The sequence below is a fragment of the Phascolarctos cinereus genome, unplaced genomic scaffold (assembly GCF_003287225.1).
Source record: "Phascolarctos cinereus isolate Bilbo 61053 unplaced genomic scaffold, phaCin_HiC Scaffold_2;HRSCAF=192, whole genome shotgun sequence".
NCBI lineage: Eukaryota > Metazoa > Chordata > Mammalia > Diprotodontia > Phascolarctidae > Phascolarctos > Phascolarctos cinereus.
The window spans coordinates 214524745-214550518 of NW_027555625.1; the positions used below are offsets into that span (position 1 = coordinate 214524745).

The 25774-nt window shown below is 35.4% G+C and overlaps 1 protein-coding gene across 3 annotated transcripts in view; it reads left to right on the plus strand.

Moving 5' to 3' along the window:
- MEMO1 (mediator of cell motility 1) overlaps window positions 1-25774 on the plus strand; it is a 127245-nt gene that overhangs the window by 72496 nt on the left and 28975 nt on the right. For 2 of the 3 annotated variants that reach the window (XM_020972352.2, XM_020972354.2), the window contains 3 exons: window positions 2836-2904; window positions 11985-12097; window positions 13808-13919. In XM_020972352.2, the coding sequence (XP_020828011.1) occupies window positions 2836-2904; window positions 11985-12097; window positions 13808-13919 (294 nt within the window). The remainder of the gene's footprint in view (window positions 1-2835; window positions 2905-11984; window positions 12098-13807; window positions 13920-25774) is intronic. The other variant, XM_020972353.2, reaches the window with a different exon arrangement.

The following is a 25774-nucleotide window of genomic DNA, read 5'->3' on the forward strand; positions in this document are numbered from 1 at the left end:
TCCCAGAAGCACATCACCATTTGTTTACTGAACATTTAAAACTAGATGTCACAGAGATACCTCAAAACTCATCCTATCTAAAACTGAACTCATTACCTTTCCCTCACAACCCCCACTTCTACTGAACATCACCATTTTTGTCTAAAAATACTGTATTTCTAATCTTCCAGTTTAGTTAACCTCAGTGTTATTCTCAACTTTTTACTCTTCCTCATGCAACATGTCTTTCTGATCTATTGCCAAATCTTCCCATTTGTAACCTCTACAACATCTCATAATAAACTCTTTTCCCTCTCTTGCTCAAGTAGCCATCACCTTAATTTATACCAGGGATTCTTAACTTGGGACACATGGACCCCCAAAAAGTCAGTAGTTGATTTCAAGGAGTCTGTGAACTTGTATGGAAAAAAATTACATCTTTATTGAAGTGTAAGGTATTATTTATATTACCATGTATTTTATTTTGTGCGATCTATAAACATTATTTTGAGGAGTCCATAGATTGCACTAGAATGATGGAACACTCTATAGGTTTCTCCAGAATTCCAGGAGGATCCATGACAAAATAAAGGTTAATAACCCCTGGTTTAGACTTTCATCATCTTTTGTTGAGATTATTGCAGTAACCTCATCTCTCCCCGCTCTCAAACTCTACACAGCTGCCAGAATGATTTTTATTAAACACAGATCTAACCATGTCACTCCCCAACTCCAGTAACTCTCTTTTCTGCAGGATAAAACATAAGTTCTTCTGTTTGCTCTGAAAACCCTTACTTGTCACCAAGGTTTGTTTAAAAATTTTTTTTTTCATTCTAATGTTACTTTTAACATTGGTTTTCTTTTTAAAAAAGTTTTATTGATGTATTTTGTTTTTACATTAGACATTTAGATTACCTCTACTCTATATGAGGTCTTCTGCAACAGAGTAAAATAAATAAGCTAACAATACAGAGACCTCATCTGAAATTGCATGCAGCAATTTGTGTCTGTAGTACCCTTCACCTGTGTATTTTAAAAAATGTGTGTATGTATGTGTGTGTCTGTACACACACACACACACACATTTTAAAAAATGTGTGTATGTATGTGTGTGTCTGTACACACACACACACACACACACACACACACACACACACACAGTTCTACTTTTCCACCCACCCCACCCCACCCCAATGGAAAAAAAAAAGGAAAAAAATTCTATGCAACAAATGTACATAATGAAGCAAAATATTCCCTCGGCTGTATCAAAAATATTTATGTCTCATTTTTTACTCTGTTTCTATCACCTCTCTGTCGTGGATAACATGTTTTATTGTTAGTCTTCTGGAATTGTGAACGGTCATGGTATTGAGCATAGTTCTTACAACTTTGAGAGTGGTTTGTTTTTACAATCTTGTTATTGAATTAATTCTTCTACTTCTGCTCATTTCATTCTTCATCACTTTGTAAATCTTCAGAATTGTTCATTTTTATAAAATTGGTATTATAGTATAAATTGTTCTGGTTTTGCATGCTTGACTGTATCAGTTCATATAAGGCTTTACATGTTTTTGAAATCTTCTATTTCCTCGTTTTTTACAGTACAGTAGAATTCCATCACAGTAATACACCACAGCTTATTCAGCCATTCCTCAATTGATGGGCATCTCCTTAGTTTCCAGGGTTTTTTTTGCCACCACAAAAAGAATTGTTACAAATATGTTTGTGCATATAGGACTTTTTCATTTTTCTTGATTTCTTTTAGGTATAGGGATAGCAGTGGTAGATTTTGGTCAAAGAACAAACATCTGTGGATAAGAGAAGAGATTATGACCAAACTCAGGATAGAAAGATTTTGCAGATGATAAAATGGATAATTTTGATTACATAAAATTAAAAGGTTTTTCCACAAACAAATCCCAGAGAAAAAACTGGGAAAAACATCATAGCGGCAAATTTCTCTGATAAAGGTCTCACTTCCAAGATATATATAAAGAACTGATTCAAATGTATAAGAGCCATTTCCCAATTGGTAAATGGTCTGAAGATACAGACAGACAGTTCTTAAGGGAAAAAAGGCATTTATAGTCATATGGAAAAGTTTTCAGAATCACTACTCACAGAAATACAAATTAAAGCAACTCTGAGATTCCATTCTCACAACCAGTAGAATTGCAAAGGTGACAAAAAAGGAAGATGATAAATGTGGGAAACAGGCACACTGATGTACTGTTGGCTGACTTATAAATGGGTATAAACCATTCTAGAAAAACCATCTGTAATTATACACGAAAAGTTAATAATGAATGCCTTTTGACCCATACTCATTTTTTACCCTCACTAATGCATTACTCTTTGTCCTGCACTCCATACTGGTGGGCACAGTGGGTAGAGATGTGGCCTGGAGTCAGGAAAATTCGAGTGCAGATCTGAACTCAAGACACTTACTAACCTGGGAAAAGTCACTTAAACTCTGTTTGGCTCACTTTCCTCAGCTGTAAAATAGGGATAATAATAGTACCTCCTTTGCAGAGTTGTAAGGATCAAATGAGATTGTGTGTGTGTGTGTGTGTGTGTGTGTGTGTGTGTGTGTGTGTGTGTGTGTCTCGGGGGGACAGGTTATTCTCTTTCCCTTCCCCCTTTATGTTCGTCGTGTGGGACTTCATTTCCTTTCCCAGTGCCTGTGTACTGGCCTTCTACCATGCTTAATTCTACTATTGCTGCATTGTTTCTTGATACTTATTTCAAATCTTGTTATGTTGATCATTCATTTAGTTGTTGCTTTTCCTCTAATATATTCTTATATCTTGATTTTGACACAGATGATTAAGTTTTTGAAATTATTTTGTTTTGTAGCCATGCAGGATATACTTACTGTGGGTCTTGTGCTGCTCATGCTTACAAACAAGTGGATCCATCTATTACGTAAGTAATACGATTGGGTGTTTTCTTTTTCTTTTTTAATTGGGAGAAGTTTGGGAGATGAAAAATAATTGCTGTGTTACAGCAAATTGCTTTTGAGTTTTTTGATTATTTGACTTCAGGAATGGATAATATCCTTACTAATGTTTTTATGAATTCTTTCCCAGAATTCCTCATACTTCCCTTTTATTTTATTTACAATTTAAAGTAAATTCTCAAATACATGTTATAGGGTTGCCAGGGGAGAAGTCATTTTAACTTCATGTTTTTCTGATAAACCTAGAAATAGAAAAACACAATGTTGAGTGCTGGTGATACAAAGACAAAAACTAACAGAGGCTACCTTCGAGAAGCTAATGTGCTATTGGGAGGACACAACACATACACAATTACATGTTGTTGTTCTAATCCCCAAGTGTAATTTAAGCTTAGAACGAGCTCAAACAGTTGGACTGATGGGTGAAGGCTTCACAGAGGAGGCAGCACTTGAACTGAACCATTGAAGGAATTTAAGGATTCTAAGAAGAAATGGGGCTAGAGTAGGGTGGGGTGTATGGCTTGTGATGGATGGATGACAACTCTAAAATCCCAGTATGTATGAAAGCTTATAGAGCAGGTAGGTGGTATAGTGAATAGAGGGCTAGGCCTGGAGTCGGGAAGACCTGAGTTCAGATATGACCCCAGATATTTACTCTGTGACCTTAGGCAAGTCAGTTAACCCTCTGCCTACTTCAGTTTCCTTATTTGTAAAAATGGACTTAATAATAATATCTATGTCCCAGGTTTGTTGTGAGGATCAAATGTGGTAATATTTGTAAAGTACTTTGCAAGCCTTAAAGCACTATATAAATGCAATTGTTGTCATTGTTATTGTTATTATTAACTAATATGATGTCGTGGATAGGGATCAGTAAGACCTGGTGTTCAAATTATGCTTTTAATATGTACTGTATATAATTGTAGTTAAGATATTGATTAGAACATTGCTTCCCAACCTTTTACATTATGTTACACACCTGTGAGTGTCTGAATTTTAGAATGCAAAGAATGGCCTTTGGGGAGTGTAGAGAGATCTCCTTGTACAACATTTGATGTAAGGATAAGGGAGGGGACAATATTAATTGGGAGTAAAGAGATTCAAAGAGAATCTAAAGAGTAGGCAGAGAAGGCAGAAAAAAAGTTTGAGAACGTGTCCTTATAAGAAAAAAGATTTCTTACTCATTGTCTCTTAGCAGTGGAATGTTGGTAGGAGCAGTAATATATGAAAAGAAAAAGTAAAGGAAAAACTAAAGAGGTGGGAAGTGAGGTGATTGTAGAGATGAGGCCCTGCTCTTATGTCATGTTCCTCTTAAGGAATGAATTGTATCCTAATCATCTTTGTGTCCTCTGTTGTTTACCTACCTTGCAAATATTAGATGCTCAGTAAATATTTATTGAATTGAATGTAATCCAACCCTGGCTGACTTGGTCTCCTTGTCTTCAGGGTATGTGGTAATGGGTAACTTTTAGAAAGCAATATTGGAAATAAAAAATTGACCAAGAGGGGGCAGCTAAGTGGTGCAGTGAATAGAACACCAGCCCTGAAGTCAGGAGGACCTGGGTTCAAATCCAGCCTCAGACCAAACACTTGACATTTAGTAGCTTTGTGACCCTGGGCAAGCACTTAACCCCAATTGCGGCCCCCCCCCCCCCACCCCTGGCCAATCCCTTGTTTCATTCAGTGAAATAAAGGACTTTCAAGCATTCTTGGTGAAAAGACCAGAGCTGAATAGAAAATATGACTTTCAAATACAAGACTCAAGTGGAACCTGAAGAGGTAAACGGGAAAGAGAAATTATAAGAGACTTATTAAGGTTGAACTACTTACATTCCTGCATGGAAAGATGATATTTATAACTCATGAGACCTTTGTCAGTATTAGGGTAGTTGGAGGAAAAAAATTATATGTATGTATATATAGATAGAGGGCACAGGGATGAGTTGAAGATTAAGGGGTCATATCTGGAGAATAAAATTAAGGGATGAGAAAGGATTATACTCAGAAGAAGAAAGGGAGAGGTAGAATGGGTTAAATTATCTCACCAAAAAAAAAAAAACCCGGAAAAGAAAAGTCTCTTACAGTGGAGGGATAATGGGGGAAGGTGAGAGGGAATGAGTGAATCTTATTCTCATAGGATTTGGCTTATGGAGGGAATAACATACTCATTCAATTGGGTATGGAAATCTGTCTTACCCTACAGGAAAATAGGGGGAGAAGGGGACAAGAGAGCAGGGGGATGATAGAGAGGAGGGCAGATTGGGAAAGGGGGTAATCAGAAGCAAATACTTCTGAGGAGGGACAGGGTCAAAAGAAAGAATAGAATAAATGGGAGGGCAGGATAGGATTAAGGGAAATAGAGTTAGTTTTTCACAACATGTCTACTATGGAAGTGTTTTGCATAACTGCACATGTATAACCTATATTGAGTTGCTTGCCTTTTCAATGAGGGTGGGTGGGGAGGGAGGAAGGGAGAAAATTTGAAACCTAAAGTTTTAAAAACATGTTTAAAAAAATGTTTTCACATGCTACTGGGAAATAAGAAATACAGGAAATGGGGTACAGAAGTCTATCCTGCCCTACAGGAAAATAGAAGGGGAAGGGGATAAGAGAAGGGGGGAGATAGAAGAGAGGACAGACTAGGGGAAGGGATATTCAGAATGCATGCCATCTTGGGGTGGGGGGAGGGGTGAGATGGGGTGAAAATTTGGAACTCAGAACCTTGTGGAAGTAAATATTGAAAACTAAAAATAAATAAATTCATATTTTTAAAAAATTGACCAAGAAGATGAGAGTAGAGATAATAATGAAAACCTAAGATACAAAGTAAAATTGGAAGTGAAGGTAATGAACATAGGCATAGGAAAAGAGATGAAAAGAACAAAGATGTTAAATAGAATCAGCTGTTAAAAGTGTAAAGCGCTAGAGGGAGGGAAGGAATGATTTAGTAAATGCAGAATGTATTAGAAATATTATATCTAGTAACAGAAGACTATAAGAAAATAAGCATATTGAGAATTCAGAAAATTTTAAAGTGTACGCATATACAAATATACATATGGATAAAATGACAGAAGCTTTATTCCATTGTCCTCTCATGCTATTAAGATAACTTGAGGTTATTGAAGGTTGTGCTATTGGAAAACAGTGGTCCTATTAAATTAAAAAAGCCACATGTGTGACCTAGCTTAACTAAATTGGGAAGGATTCATGACTAGCAGATTGGTTATCAGGTGCTGATTTTTTTTTTCATCCATAACTCATGACTATAATGTCTTAAGACTCAGAAGTGTTGCCATCTACACATACAGTACATTAATATTTGCCTGTTTATTGAGCTTAATCTTGATGGAAAATCTTATGTAGGACTTGAACCAACAAAATAGACCTTTGTTTTTGTGATAGCAAATAGTTTTTTATTTAATAGTCACCCTTTAAGGATCATAATTTTATGAACAGATTTATGAAAAGTTGTTGATCTTGTCTTAATCTAGGAGTGAAATTCTACACACACACACACACACACACACACACACACACACACACACACATGTACGTGTTTTTCCCTTTGAGAAAAAAATTGTTTTGATTTAAAAATTGTTTTTTAATGACTCACATGATCATTTGTGTTATCTTGGAAAGTTGACTTTTCATGTTTGTAGATTGGTAGGTCCTACTGCTATTTCAGTGCATTTATTAGATAAAAAGTTCCAGATTTCAGGTAGATAGGGAGAGCATTAAGATATAAGTATAATTTTGATTCATTCTTTTTCAAAAAGCATTTAGAAAAATAAGGAATCTCCTTTAGGCAAGGAAGATATTTTATTCTTTACCGTTTCTTCAGCTTTTCCCACAAGACTTAAAAAAAACAACTGACTGTTTTCCATGAGTAAGATAAATATTAGAGTATTTAAGGGGGGGAAATTGAGGTAACTTAGCAGAATGATAGTTCTCTATATAAATAATATTCACATACTGTATTTATGTATATGCATGAATGTATATTCTTTAGAGGCAATATTCTCAGATTAATAAGCCTTATAAGTAAATGATTCCTGAAGCTTAAAAAAATTTTTTTTTGCATATAGCAACACTTTGAAAATTTCCTCTTAGATACAGGTATTACATTTAAAATTTGTAAGGACATCATACATATCTGTAGAACTGACATTTCACTGTGCCTGTTGGGAAAATGGCCAAAGGGATAGGTAGACTATTTGTGAATGAAGAAACACAAACATGAAAAGATATACAAATCTTTAATAGAGAAATTGAAGTTAAGAAAAGCTTAAGAAACCATATTCTACTCATTTGAATGAAAAAAAAAGGCAAAAAGTGATCAAAATGAGGGTTGGTGGAGCTATGGGGAAGTAGGCATGCTAATATGTTGATAGCCTGGTAGAAACATACATTTTAGAGAACAAAATTCATGAAGTCCTAAAACTAATAACACATTCTTACCCAGCTATTCCAATTTTGTCCCAAAAGCATCAAAAACAGAAAGAAGGACTTAATTGTACAAAATAGTCACATTTCTGTAGTCACAAGAATTTAGAAAAAAAATATATCCAACAAGTGGCTGAATAAATTATGATACTAATATAATGGTTTATTATGGTAGTGCAAAAAACTATAAATGTGAAGCATACCAGGAAATAGAAGAATATCTATGCAAAGTCATGAAATGTGCAGCATGCCAGGAAATATAGAAATATCTGTACAAAGTGATGTGATGAGATCAGCAAAACCAGAACTATATGTACATTGACTGCAACTACACTTAAAAAATAAATAAATCTAGAGGTAACAGAAACTAAGCTACCTGGAAGGGAAAGGGAATAGGCATTTATGTAGTACCTAAGAGATGCTAAGTGATTTTTTTTTGGGGGGGGTGAGGCAGTCGGGGTTAAGTGATTTGCCCAAGGTCACACGGCTAGTAAGTGTCAAGTGTCTGAGGCTGGATTTGAACTCAGGTCCTCCTGACTCCAAGGTCTGAGCTTTAGCCACTGCACCACCTAGCTGCCCCCCCCCAATTTTTTTTCTTTTTTCTTTTATTTTTTTAGGCAGTTGGAGTTGTGACTTGACCAAGGTCACACAGCTAGTAAGTGTTTGGTCTGAGGCCGAATTTGAACTCAGGTCTTCCTGACTTGAGGGCCGGTACTCTATCCACTGTGCCACCTAGCTGCCGTGATGCTAAGTATTTTTAACAAATATTATCTCATTTGATCCTCACAAGAGCCCTGGAAAGTAGGTGCTGTTATCGCCATTTTACAATTGAGGAAACTGAGGCGAACAGGTTAAATTACTTGCCCAGGGTCACATAGCTATTAAGTAGGTAGGGCTGGGTTTGAACTCAGGTCTTCCTGGCTCCAGGCCCAGCTCTATCTACTGCACCACCAGCTGTCTCTGAACGGAAACTGAGCAAAATCATTTTGTTGTTTCTTTTATGTTAGCTGCACCTTGAAAGTATAATGGGTGGGGAACCTTGAGGACCTAGAGTGCCACAAGTAGCCTGAAGGCCTGAAGGTTTCCACTCCTGGATAGATTGTTTTATTGTTTGTATTTGTACCCTCAGTGTCTAGCACATACTAGATGCTTCGTAAGTGCTTATTGATTGATGGAATTTGTTTGGTTCTACCTTAAGTGCTGAAAGTTTATGTAAGAATTTATTCCTTTTTTGTATGTAATTATTACATTTATAATAAAAATTCCTTATGGGAAAAAAACACAAAATTTCCTCCAGATGATGGCATTCATACAAGAAAACTCTTTTTAAATTAACTAATGAAAAAGAGTCAGTTTCACAAAGAATGAAACATTGCTTGTAGTCTAGCTAGCAAATCATTCCTACACCCTCCCCTATCACATTATTTCTGTTTGTCATAAGTATTTGAAGATACCACTGTAAACCCATTCATTACCTTATTTACATGCATTTTTTTCCTTTTCCTTCTATTAAGGATTTAGTTGATGAGTTCTGTTATGCTTTCCTTAATGGTTTAGTGACTTCTTTCATCATCCAATAAATTAAAAAAATAAAAAAGAGTTGGTCACATTAACTGCTAACCACATGTGCAGTAATTCTTTTCATGTTGTAGAAAACTGACTTGTAGAACAAATATTATCATTTCTAAGAGTTGAGAGGCATTTATGAGTTAGCTGCTTACTGTTGCAGCTAGGTAATACAGTGGATAAAGTGCTGGACCTGAAGTCGGGAAGACTCATCTTCCTGAGTTCAAATCTGGCCTTAGATACTTACTGTGTGACCCTGGGCAAATCACTTAATCCTGTTTGCCTCAGTTTCCTTTTCTGTAAAATGAGCTAGAGAAGGAAATGGCAAACCACTCCAGTATCTTTGTCAGGAGAACCCCAAATGGGTCCCTGAAGAATGAGGCACAGTTGAAACAATTGAACATCAACAAGTACTATTTCTGTATGCTTGGTTTTTAATGAATATCTTAATACTCCAGTAGTTTTAATTGACTAGATAGTAAAAATGAATTTGCTTGGGATATACAAAACTCTTGATTAACATTATATTTGGGGAAGTTGAAAGATATGGACACTGGATATAGTTAAAAATTTTGTTAAGTTTTAGGGACTAAGGTACCAAGTGCTATTGACCTTTATTTCTTGGTACAAGCTGTAATTCTTCAGTATCATCATTTTCTTCTTCCCTTCTCTGGTCCTTCCCGTTTCCCCTATAAGCGCTTATGACTATAAGCACTTATGATCACTTAGAATGTGCTAACCACTTTGCCTAGGAAGCAAAAGTTAAGGGAAGAAAATAGAAGAGTTACTAAGTCTCCTGGTGCATGTCAGTCTTTATGTCTTAGATATAAGTGGATTGTTGTGTATGCCTATTTAGATCACTAGTTTAACCCCTTAATTACCCAAATCAATGTGTATGCAGGCCAAGAAGCCACAGTTAGAACCAAACATGGAACAACTGATTGGTTTAAGATTGGAAAAGGAGTATAATAAGGCTGTATATTGTCACCTTATTTATTTAACTTATATGCAGAATACATCATGTGAAATTCGAGGCTGGATGAATCAAAAGCTGGAATTAAGGATGCCGGGAGAAATATCAACAATGTCAGATATGCAGATGATACCACTCTAATGGCAGAAAGTGGAGAAGAATTAAGAAACCTCTTGGTGAAGGTGAAAGAGGAGAGTGTAAAAGCTGGCTTGATGCTTAACATCAAACCATTTTGGCAAATGGGCCCATCGCTTCCTGGCAAATAGAGGGAAAAGAAATTGAAACTGTGTCAGATTTTTTATTCTTGGGCTTAAAGATCACTGCAGAAGGCAACTGTAGCCATGAAATTAAAAGGCACTTCCTTCTTGGAATGAAAGCAATGGCAAATCTGGACAGCATACTAAAGAGCAGAAACGTCACTTTGCTGACAAAGGTCCACATGGTCAAATCTCCGGTTTTTCCAGTACCAATGTATGGCTGTAAAAGTGGATTGTAAGAAAAGCTGAGTGCTGCAGAATCAACATTTTTGAATTGTGGAGAAGACTTTTGAGAGTCCTTTGGATAGCAAGTAGATCAAATCAGTCAATACTTAAAGAAATTAATTTAGACTCTTCACTGGAAGGTCAGATATTGAAGCTAAAACTGAAATACTTTGTCCATGTAAGAACAAGATGGGACTCGTTGAAAGAGACTTTATGTTGGGAAGGATTGAAGACGAAAGGAAAAGGGATGGCAGAGGGATGAGGTAGATAGATAGAATCATGGAAACAACGAACATGAACTTGGACAAACTTCAAGAGATAGTGGAGGATGGAAGAGCCTGTCGTGTTGTGGTCCGTGGGGTCATGAAGAGTTAGACATTACTGAATGACTGAATAACAACAATGAAATCCTTATAGCAGTTGTTCTAGCCCTCCAAATTGTTGAGTTTCAGTGCAGTTTTTTTGAAATGATTGTGTTGCTGGAGGGTGGGGTAAGAGGTGGAGGAAGGGGTGGAAGAATCCTTAGTCAACAGATCCTGATGATGAAATAAAACTAGTCCAATTTTCATCAGTTAACAAAAGTAGTAAATATAAGAAAACAGTGAGAAAGATCATATTCTATGCCATGCTGTATTATCTTTGATCTTTGTGTTATGTGGCGCTCTTGTGTCTGTGCTTAATTTTTGACACATCATTTGGGAATCTAGTTTTTTTTTCCACTGGTGAAGAAATTATCATTCATTGAGAGGCAAAAGCAATTGTATCTCTTAGACTCTATCAAAAAAAATGTGTAGTCAGGTTTTTTTTTTGAGTATCTTTTTTTTTGTTTTTGTTTTTGAGAATGTCTTTTACTTGGACTGGAAATAGAGAGGGTAGAGTTTAGTATTGCTTTTATGTAATTTTAACTGCCTGACTGAATCTTTTGTAGTCATATTTTGTGTAAAAGGGAAGATGTTTATTACTTTAGAAGTACTATTTTCTCATAAAATTTTAGCTAAAGGTGATTTATTTTATGTGGACTTATAATACATCATTAGGGATTCTTTCACATATTTTATTTGTATCCATAGTACTTTCTTGTTGATTGATGTGGAAAATTAGGTAGTGGGTTTAGATTTCCTTTAGCAATATTCATTTACTACATATTTAAAATGGCAAGTTCTTTTAAATTTTGCAAGAGGAATACAAGGTGATTTCCTCTTGGGTCGATTTCAAAGAATCTTTCACTTCTTTTATTTATGGTGACCACCACTACTTTAGAGCAGAAATTTGAATAGAGCTTTAGTTACTTTTTCCCATTTTGAGTAGATTAGCTTTGTTGACCACTTGATTTCCGCCCCCCCCCCCCCCCGGGACGAATGGTGATCCTTTTGCGTATCCCATCCTATATAAGGGAGAGATTTGTAATTGTACCTGTATGGCAGGAGAGATTCTCACTAGATAATGAAACCAAATAGAAAAAAAAAGCAATAATGCATATAATTTTTATCACTGTTTTTTCAGATTTCTCTTTTTATTGGAGCGTGTTTTTGTAGAAGTTCAATTTTCCTGTGTTTGTTTTTTGTTTAAATTGCCCTAGCCGGAGAATATTCATCCTTGGGCCTTCCCATCATGTGCCCCTATCTCGATGTGCACTTTCCAGTGTGGATATATATAGAACACCTCTGTATGACCTTCGTATTGATCAAAAGAGTAAGTATGTAGTAAGCTTGCAGTTTGTTACATAGCTTTCATTTTAGTGGTAGGTTATTTTAGCATCTTAAATAAAAGGATCTGGATTTTTTTTTTAATTGAAATTCATTGATACTAACAAACAAAAATTTTCTTGCCAAAGAAACCTATCAGACAAACAGGCCTGTCAGTTTTCTCCCAGAATTTTTTAAAAAGAGAGATAAGCGTGTTTTAGCAAAAAAACATAACACTGGGGGTCAAGAGTTGTCACTGTGTATAATTCAGGGCAACACAATCAACATTTCTAATCCCCAATTTCTTAGTTACAAAATGATATCATAGTTGTAAAAAATTGTCCTTTGTACTCCTTTAAAGAGAACTGTCATGCAAATCTACCCTGCATATTATTTTTGTCTCTGCTTAAGATTTTTAAAAATTAAAATAGGAATAAAAATAATTTCTGTGTAGACATACCTGACATTATACAATAGAAACATTAAACATGTTTTGGAAATAAAATTGTCTTTCAAATGAAATAGGGAACCTTGGCATTTACTAACCTTGTGGTGAATCATTTTATAAAGCAAAGAAACTCTTTAATCATTTCTTTTTTTTTCTTTGTCAGGGCAAGGGTTAATGGTTGATTTCTGTAGATTAGGTTTGCTTGTAATGAAGATACACTTACATTTTTGCAGTAATAGCATTTTGTTTTTAGAATAGAGCTTTATTATTACTATGTCTTCTATTTTGGTTGTTTTCTAGAGAACACACATTATTTTGAAAATATTATAGCATTAAAATATTCTTGGTTTTAGATAGTGTACCTGTAGGAAGATGTTTTTAAACAAGCAGTTTTGAGAGAAATGGTCACTCCACTATTTGTCTTTTATAATGTTTGTAAATTCTTTTTAGCAGAGTATCTCTAATAATGGTGGAGTGTTGTTGGTTTTGTGTGTGTGGGTGTGGGTGTTTGTTTTATGTAGAATAAAAGTGTTAAACTCAAGGGTTTTAAGAGTTAAATACCATTTCTTCCTTTGGTAAAAAAAAAAAACCAAAACACAACAAAACCCTGACACTTTTAACAGCAGTGTTACTTAATATTGTGTGACTTGCCTTTGATTATGAGACCTTTTAAGCTGGTGTGATGCTTCACTAAATTGATGTTCTGATCTTCCATGAACTTCATTTTGAAGTTCTGAGAGAGTACTCTGCTTATATACTGGAGAGTTTCCATCTTTTGGTGTGTTGCCAACATGTCTGTTCCTAACACGCTGGAGGGAGTGAGACTGAAAGTCCTGTAAATTCCTTGTCTGTCATTAACCTGGTGAGTAGGTAGACCAGTGTTTTTCCATGTTTCAACAGTAGCTCATTTTATCAGCTGTGTTGCCAGGCCATGCTAACTAAACTTAAAAGCCCTAGACACAAAGGTGACTTTATATAATATGAATGTAGCTGTTTTACAATTGAAGATTTTTTTAACTGCTTATCCAAGCCCTCTTTAAGGAGCATAAGCAACTACACCTTAGTCTTTGTATAACGTAAATATGTCTTTTTGCCTTGCAAAATGTTGCCTACATTTACATGAGAAGATTAAAGAGAGTGCTGTGTGATCAAAGCCATTCTCCCACATTTACACCCATCCCATGCAAGTGGTTTTGTGTCTTGTTCCTTACTTCCAATGAGGGTACATGCTAATGTGTTTGTTTTTAATGTATTTTGAAATTTTTTCAGTTTATGGAGAGCTATGGAAAACAGGAATGTTTGAGCGCATGTCTCTACAGACAGATGAAGATGAACACAGTATTGAAATGCATTTGCCTTATACTGCTAAAGCCATGGAAAGGTATATTGTTTAAAATATGTCAGTCCAAAAGAAAATATACATATGATTACACGAGTTAATTTGGATGAAGTAATTCGTTGGACAAGGAATTATAATCTTTCTTTGATTTATTTGACGTTAGATGAAATAAACATTTGAGATTGGACTTTCTTGACAGTGATAGGTCAATTTGTTTGTAAAATATGAATACTTTGGTTCAACTGATTATTTTGTTAGTGTGATAAAGCTGACTTAGCTAACCTGCTATTAAATGAGGATTTCTCTAAACTAGTATCTTCCTTCCATGTATTGGAAAAGAACTTAAAGCTAATCTGCATAAAATTGAAGAGAGCTCACTCCTTCGTAGGTTGTCCATTGTTGCACAGCTTTGGTTATTAGAAAATTTTCTTGTATTGAGCCAAAATATACTTTCCTGTAACTCTCATTGTTTGGTTCTGACCTCTGGAGCTATACAGACTCTCAACTACACGACAGCCTAAAAATATTTTTGAATAGAGATATTATGTTTTTCTTTAGATTTTTCTTCTAGGTTAACATCTGAAGGTCCTTCACCCCTTCCTAATAACATGGTTTCCAAATAGTCATCATCCTGATAACATCCCTTCTGGATATGCTCTAGTTTGTAAATTTTCCTGTTAAAATGGGGCACCTTGAATAGAACACAGTATTCCACAGTTCCTTTGACTCAGTACTGTGAAACTATTATCTCCCTTGATCAGTACACTATTCATACAGACATACAGTCTTGACTGGAGAAGGAACAATTTGTTGATTTGATTTATTAATACAGCACAAGTTTATATTAATAGCTTGGCTTATATTAGATTTGTGGTCAACTGAAATCAAGTCTTTTTCTCATTGTTTTCAAATGAGGTAGCCCTCCTAGCCTAAGAATTCTGTCATTGAGTTTCCCAATCTAAATATAATTCTTTGCATTTATTTCTATAATATTTCATCTAGTTGGTTTTGGTCCATTGTTACCCTTTTTGAGAACATATTGACTCCTGATTCTGTTACCCAGTGTATTAGCAATTGTTCTCACAAATTTGATAGTTTCCTCCTTCCTTCCTTTCTCCATCTTTCTCTCCCTTTTATATCTCTTGATAAGGCATTGCCATTCTCCTGATGACTAAAATACAATTTTGGTGTGAAATATATTTTATTCTAATTCTTTGGAAGTTGATAATTCATATTAGTTATCCATTAAGCAGTTGGAGCAATTATTCTGTCCCATTCCTTAAACTTGCCAGATAACATCAAGTTCTTAACTGCTCTTTAACATATAGTAAATTCCATTTTAGATTCCATAAGCTTTAATAATGCTGAAAAATAAAGTGACAACCATACCTTGAAATTCTTATTTTTTTTTAATAAAAGATTTTGATACTTATAATATTTAGCTTTCAGAATAGTAATTGCATTTCAGAAGATTAATCCACCCTTCTTCCTCCTCCCATCTTGCTTCCCTCCCCTGCCTCTCTTAAGGTTAAACTACGATATATAGAAGCCATCTAGTTTACTAGAAATGTAGTTAACTAGGAAAGTTTAAAACATCAAATCGTATCTTTTCCTTTGCATTTTGCTCTGTTAAATAACTTTTTTTATTGCTACTTTTCTCCCAGACTTTTGGAGCTATTGGAATATTTTTTAATAACTTGGAAAGTGTAAGAGTGAGAAATATAGTACTTTAAAACTGTTTATGTTCACTGTAAAAAAAGTCATTATTATTGTAGCCATATAACACATTTTGGTACTGCCAACATTTGGTGTGCCAGACGTCTTGAAAACACAACGCAGTGTGTTTACATCTATTTTATCTCATGCCTTAGATAGTCTTATATATTCCGCAGGACTAGAAGGTGATAATTATTTTGGAGATATCAGAAGAATACCTCTCAGAAGTATACTTTGTATTCTTGTCAGAGTTACCTAGAAAATCTTGGTTTTATTTGAATTATTTAAATATCCCAGTAAAATATTAAAACACATTGTACTTACTCCATACTTGGGGGCTGGTGGAACCATGGGAGAGCCTGTAGGGGAGTGGAAAGGAACGAATAGGATATTAACTATGGTATCCTTTCAGATTCTTATTTGTATCTTACTAGCTATCTGCGTATGAGGTTTTACCTTTATATTGTTTTTCTTCTTTTTTATCTTGTCTTAACTTGAGCAAATTAAGGACAAGTTTGGAGATAAAAACCACAAATTAAAATCTTGACAGTGAGTTAACCCATCTTTCTATTAAATTAACCAGAATTTAATGTTTTTGGAGATACTTTAGAAACTATTGATTTTTAGTTCAAGAATATCAATCATAATATAAAATATTTCAGTTTGCTTTCCATTTTCCCCTAAAGCTATCCTTTTAAAAATACTCTTTCACTTCTGATGTATTGTGGAAGAGCCTCAATTAGGTACAGCATATTCTTTATACTTGCTAATCATCCTTTTAACAAATAAGATGTGCCTGCAGCTCTAGGCATTTTTCTATCTGATGGTAGTAGCCATGGCATCCCATAGGAGATATTTTTTTGGAAATGCACAACTTAACAGAAATTATTTGAAAATTTGAAATTTTAAATGGTAAAAGAAGTTCTCCAGTATTTGGTTAAAGAAAAATACTATATTTTTAGAGCAACATTGATTACTATTCAGGTAGTCCCACTATATTCTATTTTTATATCAGTGAATATCACTTTTTTTAAGAGGGACATTTGCAATACTGGAATGTATGTAGTAGATGGCAGCCATGATGAAAAAAGTCTAAAAATTCATATCATACGAAGCTCTGCTGAAGAAACTGGAGTTGTAAATGACAAATGCTAGAGGGACTGTGGAAAAACAGCTGTATTAATGTACTTCTCAAGCTGGAAACAGGTCTCCTTCTTGAAAACTATTTGGAACTAACTGTTCTTTGAAAACTATTAAACTTTGCTTTAACCTAGCTATATTGCTACTAGATCTATATTCCAAAGATATCAAAGAAAGAGGAAAAGGACACCTATATACAAAAAAATTTATAGCAATTCTTTTTTTGTTGTTGTTCTTTTTTTTTTTTTTTTTGCTAGGCAGTGGGGGTAAGTGACTTGCCCAGGGTCACACAGCTAGTAAGTGTCTGAGGTTGGATTTGAACTCAGGTCCACCTGACTCCAGGGCTGGTGTGCTATCCACTGCGTCACCTCACCGCCCCCAGCAGTTCTTTTTATAAAATTGGAAACCAAGGGAATGCCTATATCATTTGAGGAATGGCTAAATAAATTATGGTATATTAACATGATAGAGTACTATTGTACTGTAAGAAACAATCAAGGAGTGGTTAAGAAGACTTGTATGAAGTTATATAGAGTGAAGTGAGTAGAACAATTTATGCGATACAATATTAGAACAACACAATGACCAACCATGATTCTAGAGGACTCATGATGAAACAGGCTGTACTCCTCTTTTTTGTTGTTGTTGTTGTTGTTGTTGTTTGTTTGTTTTTGGCAATTGGAGTTAAGTGACTTGCCCAGGGTCACACAGCTAGTGAGGCTGAATTTGAACTCAGGTCCTCCTGACTTCAGGGATCTATCCACTGCACCATCTGATTGCCCTATACACCTCTTGATAGAGAGTTGATGGACTGGCTCAGAGTGCAGATTGAGACATACATACATGCACATACACACAAATATGCATGTGCATGCATACACATTTATTTATCTTGTGTGGCCAGTGTGAGAATTTGTTTTTCTTGATTATACATGTTTGTAACAGGGAATTTTTTTCTTGCCTGGAGTAAGATTGTGGGGAGAGAAGGCAGATCTTTGTTTTAAATTTTTATAAAAGATGTTTATGTTTGGGAGGAACTAAGGGAGACAAGATAGCTGTCTTCAAATATGTGAAGGGTCACCACATAGAACGGGGGTTAGATTTATGTAGGTGCAGAGGGTACAAGTAAAATGGAATTATTTGTTCAGGGCTACCTCATTGGATAATAAGGTCCCACTTATTGGAATTGTTCCCATAAGGTCTGGAAGATCTCTTTTCAAGAATGTTGAAGAAGGGGTTTCCTAGATAGATTAAGGAGATTGGATTAGATAGTCTCTAAAGATTCCTTCCTGGCAGGTGGGTAATGCAGTGGATACCGTGTCTGGCTGGGAATCAGGAAGACTCATCTTCCTGAATTCAAACTGGGGATCTGAAGGAGCAGCTAGGTGGCACGGTGGATAGAGCACCGGCCCTGAAGTCAGGAGGACCTGAGTTCAAATCTGCGCTCAGACCAAACACTTGACACTTACTAGCTGTGTGACTCTAGGCGAGTCACTTAACCCCATTTGCCTCACGAAAACCAAACCAAAACCAAACCAAAGAAACAAACAAATTGGGGATCAGGCACTAGCTGTGTGACCCTGGGCAAGTCACTTAACCCTGTTTGCTTTAGTCTCCTCATCTGTAAAAATGAGCTGGAGAAGGAAATAGCAAACCACTCCAGTATCTTTGCCAAGAAAATCCTGAATGGGGTCATGAATAGTTGGACATGACTAAACAACACAAAGATTCTTTCTAAATTAAAGTTTGTGAATTGTTTCAAATAATGAACACCCAATTTGTTGATTTTAATAAATAGCCTTTATTTTATTATTCAAGAACACTAATTTGAGCAGATTGAATATCCAGTCCTTTGATGTGTTCTTTTCCCCTTGAATATAAAAATATGATTCCTTTCTGTGATTTCTCTTTAGGAATAAATTTAGAAGTCAACATTTAGAAATTGGAGCCAGTTAGGTAGAGTAGAATTTTAGAAACTTATTTTACCTTACATGGCATCTCTTGCCCCTCTAGGTTTTACCCCTTAAGTTATATAAAAGGTAATCGTTTTTATAATTACAATTTATTAAAACTGTGGAATATGATTTTATAGTGGGAGAAAACACTGAAATTTAGTTTTAACTTCAATGTTAGTCTTGGTGTCCTGGTAAAATTTCATAATTAAATTCACAATAGGTAAACATAGTTAATTTTCCAAAATAGGTTTTAGGGCAATCTCTTACTTTCTTCAAAGGCCTCTTTCTATACAAAGCCTTTTCTGATCACTATCACTCTTCCTCCTGCCCCCACGGAGCTTGCATTCTGTAAATGAGTGAATAACTAAACATTTAAGCAGACACTAATCACAAAGATGCCAATAGAAAAGTAAGACAATCCCTGCTTTTAAAGGAGCTGATGATTTCATTAGGGAGAGACCAGTATACCGCAGGGTTTGACCGTAGGGCATATGGAAATACACAGTGGTCCTTAGGGTGCTGTGCCAAGGCAGATGGTAATGTGTCTTTATTGGTGTCATTTCCATTGATAAAACCATATCCATTTTTGATGTTGAACCATTTGACGGAACCGGGGACTTTGGTTTTGAGAACTTTGTTTTCTGGGTCTTTAGCAGTTCTGGCTGCTGAACTGGTGAGGTAGCTTTGGTGCCTGCAGAAGCCCTACAAAGGGCTGTTGACCTGGGGTGCTCTGTCCTTTTGGGTAAAGGGTCTTGAACTGTCTTAACCAGGGTATGAGGGGAGGTAATGACAGTGAATTTGTCCCTTCATTTTCACCTTGCTGCTACATCTAAGAAGCTAGCTGGTCTGCCGAGGTGGCATCAGTTAACTTCCAGTTGGCATTCTTTTTGGTGGGGATGTTGGAACCCTACCCAGGATGATGGCTTCTGCACCAGGCTGGTAGCAGAGCAGTACAGCTTGGTATTTGTGGTATCCTGGGGCTTACCTTAAATTTTAATAGGGGAAAAAAACTAGCCAGATAAAGGAGTTTTTGTCTTATTACAGTAATGGTACGTGGAGCCATAGGAAAGCTTATTGTCACACTCGTTCCAGAAGCAATGGTACTACTGATTTGATTACTGTTACCAGACCAAGAGGTGGCAGATGCTCGGGTACAGCCAGTTGATGACAAGGTATCCCAAGATGTCTGGGCATGATCTAGAGCCAGCTAGATATATTCAGTTAGTTTGATGAGTTTTCTTCCACAGGTTGGAGTTCCAGAGCCAGGTGGGCTACCTCATCCAAACAGAGAGCTGTGGTCTCAAATCTGCAGAGAGTTTCTTACAGGTTGGGGTGGTTGCAGGGATCAGACGGCAAGGTTTCTCAAGGTGTTTGGGGTGGATAGATATGAAGAGTACAACTAGTCAATAAAGAGTTATAACCTATTCCCATATACACACAAAAACTGGAGAGGCAAAAATAAGAATGATTATTAAGGTTTTTTTAAAAAATTACTAAAAATATTTAAAAACTAAAAATTGAAAAATATTACTAAAGTAATCTTTTCTCAGATATCTATTGGTTTTTACTGAAAACATAAATTTAAAGTGGTTGAGAAGGAATATAAGACAGACACATTGGAGGGCTGCACCACACCTTCACCACAATTATATTATCATTGTAGAAATTTTTATTCAGCAGTCTTTCCTTTCTTGAGCTTAGGTTTTGTAGTTCTCTTTCCAGCCAGTTCCTTGAGAGCAGAGATGGTTTCGTTTTTTGTTTTTGTATTCCCATAGTGGCATAAGGAAAGGCAGCTAATAAATGATTAATTTAATGATAGCTTAGATTTGCTCTAGATTCTAATATTTTGTTAATTTTTAAATTTTCTGATGATAGTGTAGTGATGTTCACAACTGTGGAGACTAGAAAAAATAGTGTCTGGAAATAACGTCTGGGAGCTCTTTTCAAATGTAATGAAATGCAGGTTTTGACAGGGAGGGAAAGTGGAATGGTGTTTCCAGAACAGTAAAAGGAATAAACCACAAGTTTTAAACTTTTTCCAGTGGTTAACTGGTTGGTTTAAATTCTAGATTTAGAACTACCACCGTTACATGACTATGTCCTTTTTTATTTTACTTTTCTGTTTATAATTGTTTGACTAGATCTGAATAAATTGTATCAGGCATAGCACCTATTTTAGATATTTAGAGCAAGTAATTTTGTTGTTCTCTAAAGTTATTTCTGATTTTTTCTCATGTTTACTTTTATTTCTAGTTTTTCCCTACTCCACACTTTATTCCTTTTAAATATTACCCACTCCTCAGTGGGGAACCATTTTTCAGAAATTGCAGAAAATGGTATTGCTCAAGGTGGAAATCTCTTTAGTTGGTGGAGCTATAATCTATTCATTTTAATGCTTATGCTGAAATGCAAGGACAATAGATGAACAATGCAAGTGAATAAAAGTATATTTGACTTGTGTTAAAATACAGATTTACTATACTTAGATGAATTCACTAGTTTTTCACAGCTATTTTCTAGTTAAAAAGAGGATGAAAAATTTTATGTAGTTCGTATTACAACTACTTATAGTGGGCCATAGGTAATTTCCCTTCTAACATGCCTATAGTATTTTATTGTATTAAATTCTTCATAAGTTTTTTCTAAATTTTCATGATTTTAGGTTGCTTGTTAATACCTAATATTCTATGGGCTTTTAACAGGGGTTGGTGGTGGTATTTATTCAAATGCTTCAAATATCTATGATTTGCCAGTGTGCTGATTTAGATAGCAATCTTCATAAAGTTGATTATGTGGAGGGAAAAATTCTTTCATTTCTCCTTGAAGTAGGAGAGAAAAAAGTGGTCTTGAAAGAGAACATGCAAATAAATATATTGTACATTTGAATATTAATCAACATTTAAAGAAAATAGCCCAGGCTTCATCCCTCCAAGTGATTTTTGAATCTTAGACACTTTTCTTTTAAACATGAAGAAGTTATTACAGAAGGAACTAAAGAGTAAAATATACGAAGAGTGGTAGGAAATTGTGGGAAAACAAGAGAAAGAAAAATGGAGAAAAGGATAAACCTAATCTTCCTTTGTACATAATGTGTGAATTTCTTTCTGTGTAAGTGGATTTAATGGCTCCAGGCTGGAGCTGATTGACAAGTGTGGCTGAGTCTCCTGGAGACAGGTCACATTGTCAGCAAAGAACTGTTTTTTTTAGAGTAGTTCAGAAGGGGTTGTTCGAGTGAGGGAATAACTTTTCATGCTATTAACCATTGAGCTAGCTCACAAGAGGCATGAGAGATAGGGTATTACTAACTGTACTATATTCTAGGTTCTCTGCCTCAGGTGTTCTGCCCTCCAAAAAAAAAAAACCAAAACAACAACCCTCCCCCCCAAAACCCAACAACAACCCAATAATAACACAAAAAGGTACTTAGTTACATTCCGTACCTTCATAGCATAATTTCATTAAGGACTTCTTTAATTGTTGCTAGTTAGGAAACAACATCTCAGTCACTACAAGTATTTTGTAGAATGTGACTAAAGTGGGAGTGGGTGTTGTTCTTGAAACTTAGAGCTCTCTGGTAACTATGAGGTTAATGCACTTATATCAGGAGTATTTCAAGTGATAATGGAATGCGATAATCTTCCCCCTTTTTTTTTTCTTATCATCTCAGAACTCTTTGTGACTATTCTTTACCTAAGCAAGTTATGAAGGGTTAAGAAAGCACCCATTTAATTTTCTTTCTTTCATTTTCTTTAAAGAAAGACAGACTCCTTTGTCAATTTCTTCGCTCTTTTATGCTCCATAGATAGAGATATTGTTGAAAGAGCATTTCAAGTGAGGCTGCATACCTGTTTATTTTGTATTTAACAGTCATAGGATTTGAATCTTTTATGGACCATAGAAATCCATTCTGGTTCAGCTCCCTCATTTTGCGTAGGAAGAAATTGAGACCCAGATAGTAGCAGAGTTCAGATTTAAACCCATGTTTTCTGACTTAAATCCAATATCCTTTCAACTACATTCATTATAGAGGGCTTTTTAAGGTGGAGGTGATATTCTACTCCAGAATGTAACCTGATAACTGTGGAATTAAGTTATTTAATGTTTCTCAAACTAGTTTTGCCAGTGGAACATTCTTAGGCAGGAGCTACGTAGCTGGAATACACAAATGTTCGTTCTAGGGGGTGGGAAACAATATGCTTAAGTAGTTGACAGCATTTTGGAGGAAAATAGAGAAAATTCAGTATTTTCATGCTGAAAATTTACCATACATAAATATTCTGAATTCATACATGTTTTGTATTGCCTGTTTTCTCACATTTTCTCACTAAGCCCTTATTTTATATCATAGAACACTGTGAAATTCTGGTTTAAGGAATATTAATATTAGGTATTTTAAAATACTCTTTAATTGCTTCTCTGCTGCACATCAATTAAATGTCCTGACTCCATAGGAAAATGTACCCTTAGATGTCCGTCTTAACATCAAAAAACATTTATTAAGTGTTTTATTTGCTCATGGTATCATGTTAGGTCTTGTATAGAGCAAAATTGGACAGGTATTTCTGCTGTCTAAAGTTTTGTAACCTGGGGCAGACAATATCTTTCTGTCTTCCTAAGTAAAATGCTATTAAAACAATAAACATTGAATAGCTAACATGTAAACAAATTCATTACAACTGAAACATTAGGAAGAAAGTTTCTGGTTAGCTAATTATTATCTATATCTATATCTATAAATTTTGGTCCATTTTAATTATTCTTTATCTGGTCACACCAACTTCTTCAACAATGAAAGGTCCCATTAAGTTCTTTCTCTCTTCCCTAACAATTTAACATTCATGCTCTATGATAAAAGGTTAAGGTAGAGGAATCAGTGAAGGGGTAGTATTATGTTGGTCTTAATTCTGACTCCAGTCAGGAGTTGGTGAAGTGGAAGTGACATGAAATTTAGAAGCAAGTCATTACCAGCCAAGAAATGCCTAAATATGCTCAGACATGTGTGCTAAACTTGAGAAAAGTAACCTTCAAAAAGCTTAGAGGTATAAATGGCATGTTAATGTAACTTCAGAAATGGTGGCACACAAGTAAAAGAAGCTGTTAAAGGCATTCTGATTGTATAACTATGAAAGACTGCAAAGAGAACTCTAACATTGTTTTAAAAGATCTTTTGTAAAAGATGGGATAAAGGTTGCTTAACTAAGAACAAATGCAGAAGAGTATTGAAAAGGCTAAAGTGCTAAATAAGCTGAAGTTTCACAGATTTTAAGGGCTTATATATGTCCTTGCAAGAAGAGGAATAAGGAAGGGATAGTCCCCATACTTGGGGTAGGTTATATAAAGTTAAGTGATGATGATGATAATAATAGTTCATATTTATATAGTCCTTGTTCATTTATATAATGCTCTCCTTACAATATAGGTACTGCAAGCATCATTTTTCCCATTTTACAGATGAGGTAGTTGAGCTTAGAGAGAGTAGGTTACATAGCTAGGTGATGGTAGAGTCAAGGCTTGAACTTAGATCTTTTGACTCCCAAGTACTGTTCTCTTTTTGTTACACTAAGTTGCCTTTCTCCAAGAATAATACTGTATGGAAATCTGTTGATTACAAATTGCTTTCCCATGCATCATCTCACTTGGTTTTCATAACTATGTGATAGTTAAATTAGGTATTGATCTCCATTTTACAGATGAAGCGACTAGAGCTTCTAGAAGTTGAGTAGCTGATAAGATTACTTGAACCCGTTTTTTCTGATGCCAGGCCTTTTTTTCTTTTCATCTATGCCATATCTCCTGTCTCATGACAGAAAGCAGAATTAGTTCTATTTTCTTTCTTAAGAATAATCATTCACATGGCTCAGAGGTAATTAAGACTGGAGAGAAGCGAGGAGATAAAACTTACCTGCTTTAAATGGGTTGAAGTCTCTTGTGCCAAACTATTGTGTTCCACAGAAAAATGCTAAGACATAAGAAAATGAGGGCTTTGGAATTTGTTTGGGCCTTCAGGATTTGCAGGGACCAGTATATTCTGGGCAAGCCCTGGCAGCAGTTGGGTCTAATGAAGGTATTGCCCAAAGTTGTGCCACACTGGTTATGATAAAGATCAAACAGGTATCCACGTGTACTGTGGCAGGGGAGTAGTGTAAACAATGTCTTAACTTCTAGAGAGGACAAAAAGGAGTTATTGTTTCAGTATTGTGGAAGTTGGCTGATAACCTGAGACAAATTAGAATGACGAAAAGCATAGAAAAGATCTGAGTCAGAAGCTGATGTGAACCCTGAAGGCAGGTGACACTAAAGTGACATTCATGGTGGATAAAATTTGTTCCTGATAGGGCTTCTACATGCATTAAGACCTTTTGAACCACCAGAATTATGTGGCTGGTATCTTCCTGTCTGTGACTTTAGAATTGGTGCCCTGGGAATCCTTGGCACCTGACTGATAAATTTACAGTGTGCTGAAGAAATTTGAAAGTGATTACTGAAGCTTTTTTTTTTTTAATAAATTCAGATCTTCAGCATGCCCTGGGAGACCAGAGAAAGGCATTCCTTGTTTTAGTTTTCAAAATAATTGACTAAAACTACTGGAGTCTAATGGCGATTCTTGACAAAATTGTGGACCAGAATATGAACACTCATGGTTTGTGTACATTTAGAAAGAGAAATTGTGATTATTAGCAGTCAATATAGCTTCATTAAGATTAAATAATGCCAAATTAACCTCATTAAGTACATATTATGGGCAAGACATATGGTTTAGGTACTATGAAACTAGTGTGATTATGGGCTTTTTTTTTTTTTTTAAGAAGGAAGTTGGCAAGCTTTCATGATAACTTTGTGAGCAAGATGTTACATAGGCTGATACAGTTAGCTGTATTCAAAGCTGGTTGCATGATTATACCCAGATTTTGCCCAGTGGATTAATGTCAACCTGGAAAAATTGTCTCTAAATGTTTGCTACAGGACTTTGTTCTCAGCTATGTCTATTTTTTTATCAGTATTTTTTCCGGTGTTTTTTAAGATCTTGAAGACAACCTCATCAAATTTATGAATGTCAGAAAATTGGGAGGAATAATTAATCTTTTG